The sequence below is a fragment of the Morone saxatilis genome, unplaced genomic scaffold (assembly GCF_004916995.1).
Source record: "Morone saxatilis isolate NCDOM2014 unplaced genomic scaffold, NCSU_SB_2.0 Contig7, whole genome shotgun sequence".
Taxonomy (NCBI): domain Eukaryota; kingdom Metazoa; phylum Chordata; class Actinopteri; family Moronidae; genus Morone; species Morone saxatilis.
In genome coordinates, this window is record NW_023340246.1 from 16984558 (window position 1) to 16986785 (window position 2228).

The 2228-nt window shown below is 40.0% G+C and overlaps 1 protein-coding gene across 1 annotated transcript in view; it reads right to left on the minus strand.

Moving 5' to 3' along the window:
- mrps10 (mitochondrial ribosomal protein S10) overlaps window positions 1–2228 on the minus strand; it is a 4551-nt gene that overhangs the window by 197 nt on the left and 2126 nt on the right. The window contains exons 6-7 of the mRNA XM_035678788.1: window positions 1984–2073; window positions 1744–1885 (exon numbers count right to left, since the gene is read on the minus strand). Coding sequence (XP_035534681.1) covers window positions 1805–1885; window positions 1984–2073 — 171 coding nt within the window. The 3' untranslated portion in view covers window positions 1744–1804. The remainder of the gene's footprint in view (window positions 1–1743; window positions 1886–1983; window positions 2074–2228) is intronic.

Sequence of the window (2228 nt, forward strand, 5' to 3'; positions counted from 1 at the left end):
GGATCCTTTTGAAAAATGCTGTGTCTCTTCTGTTTGCCCCTACTTAGCCGACTGGCCTTAAAGCGTGAAAGGGCAGAATACATGTATTTGCTTGTTTTTCTGATCCAGTGTTGAAAAAGTACTCGAGAATATAGAAAGCTATCCCGGGATCCATATTGCCACTCTCAGTGCACTTTTCCCTCTGTAGCTTCAAACAAAGCACGCTCTGTGTGTTTCTGTGTTCTGCCATTGTGTAGGCCAAAGTAGCAATCCCACGTGTTATTTTTTGCAATTCATTAGAAATACTTATTAGAATGATAAAACACTCTTATGCAGCGTGTTTTGTTTTTCTTCCTGTGACTGGCTGACCTACACCTTGTCCTCCATCCATCTGTTAACCCAGGATGGTTTTGTTTTGAAATGTTACTTTGAACAAAGTTCCCCGCTGGAGCATTTGGAAAAAACCTAAGTAATCTGCAGTTGCAAAATCTAATCTAGAATTTCTTTACCACAGAGCGATAAACGTACTGTGCATATCCACCCAGAAGCAAAAACACTAAGCCCCATAGTAGTCGACTTATCCCATTAGTTCAACTGAAAAGGTCTTAGATCGACGCACTTTGTCATATAGTCCCGGATAGTTCACAAAAACAAAAACAACTCAACAATCCATTCCGTAGCCTGCACCGAGGATGAAAAATATCAGGGAATTTGTTGCAACACGTGACCGATTATCACTTCTGAGTAACCAGCGAGTCACCTTACCACGCTGCTTTGAACAACGAGACTCGTTACGTTATACTGCGTGTTATAAACACTAGTAGTAAAGATTTTTAGTCTCTTTCTGGTTTCCGGCAGTTATTACCCGCTTTTTTCTGTGTATTCATTTTCCTATAACAGGCACCGTTTGAAATATATTTTAGTTTGTTAAACTTAATTCTATCATGCACTAATGTCTGACAAGGTGAGTCGATCTGTTGGCTTTATCTAACGACTACTATCAACTAGGAAAACTTTTAGTTGGGCATCCCCTACGGAACCTCTACACCACCCTACCTGAAACTGTCTCTACTGGCCTCCACCAATCTACATTGCAGGAGTGTGTACTCGTGAGCGAATATGAAACCTGTAAGTGTGCGAAGTAACTAATGAAACTTGACCTTGACTGCCACCAATTGTTGAAGCAAAGTCGAAACGATGGATTGAAGAGATCATATGGAACTGAATCGGAGAATCCCTCTTATAATCCACCCTTGAGAGGAACCATCGTGCCTGTTGTACCGAGGGCGAGAGGCACCGGAGAGGATGAACATGCTTGAGCAAAGCAAAGACGTTGCTACAGGGGACCATTGGACTGACAATTAGTCTGGCATCCACAGCGCACCTAAAATGTTGAGGAAAACAGGAGTACCTTGAAAATTAAAATACTTCCTTTGTGTTGATTCTACATAATCCCATGCTTTTACATTTAAATATCCCCATTCCTTAGAAGCAGTCAGGCCTTAAAAGAAAAAAAGCAACGAATTGCAACTATGAGCCAGAAAATTGTCGACCTAATTATGAGTTAATTTTATTTTAATCCGATATTTAAATGAAAGTTTTTCCCAACAAATTAATGATTAATGAAAAACGGCAGCCCTTTGCAAGTCACCCCTTTGATTCGCAGCAGTTTAATGGAAATTGAAACAGCGACCAAAAAGTTCCCACAAACAAAAGAAACCGCCAGGTCCCAAAAATGTATAGAACACCCAAACACTACCCTAATCTAGTCCACAAGAAACACATGTTAAGATATGTGCAGTTTTTCTCATTTATCCAACATAATTCACTGGCCGGGCTTGTCATCAATGGGATGGTCCTTCCACATGGGTTCATGGATGTGATCTGGAACTTTCTCTATGGCAGTCTGATAATAACATGAACAAAACGTGGGGGGGAAATCCATTAATTCAAGCCTTTTGAATGCACAGTTAAATTGAGCTGGTGTACGAAGCAGTAACTTACCTTTGACACCTCCATGGCTACACCTTCAGGGAGGTTTCTCTGGATGTATTCAAGGTATACTTGTGTCGTGCAGCCTGTCATATGAGACAGCTACAACACAAGAAAAGAGACATATCATCACCTAATCATCACTATGAGTCTTTAATAACTAATAACCATTCATTACTTATTTTCTACTGCTGAAAAGTTTCTTTTTTAAAAACATAAAACATAAATTATGGTCTAATACATCTACCTATGCTGTG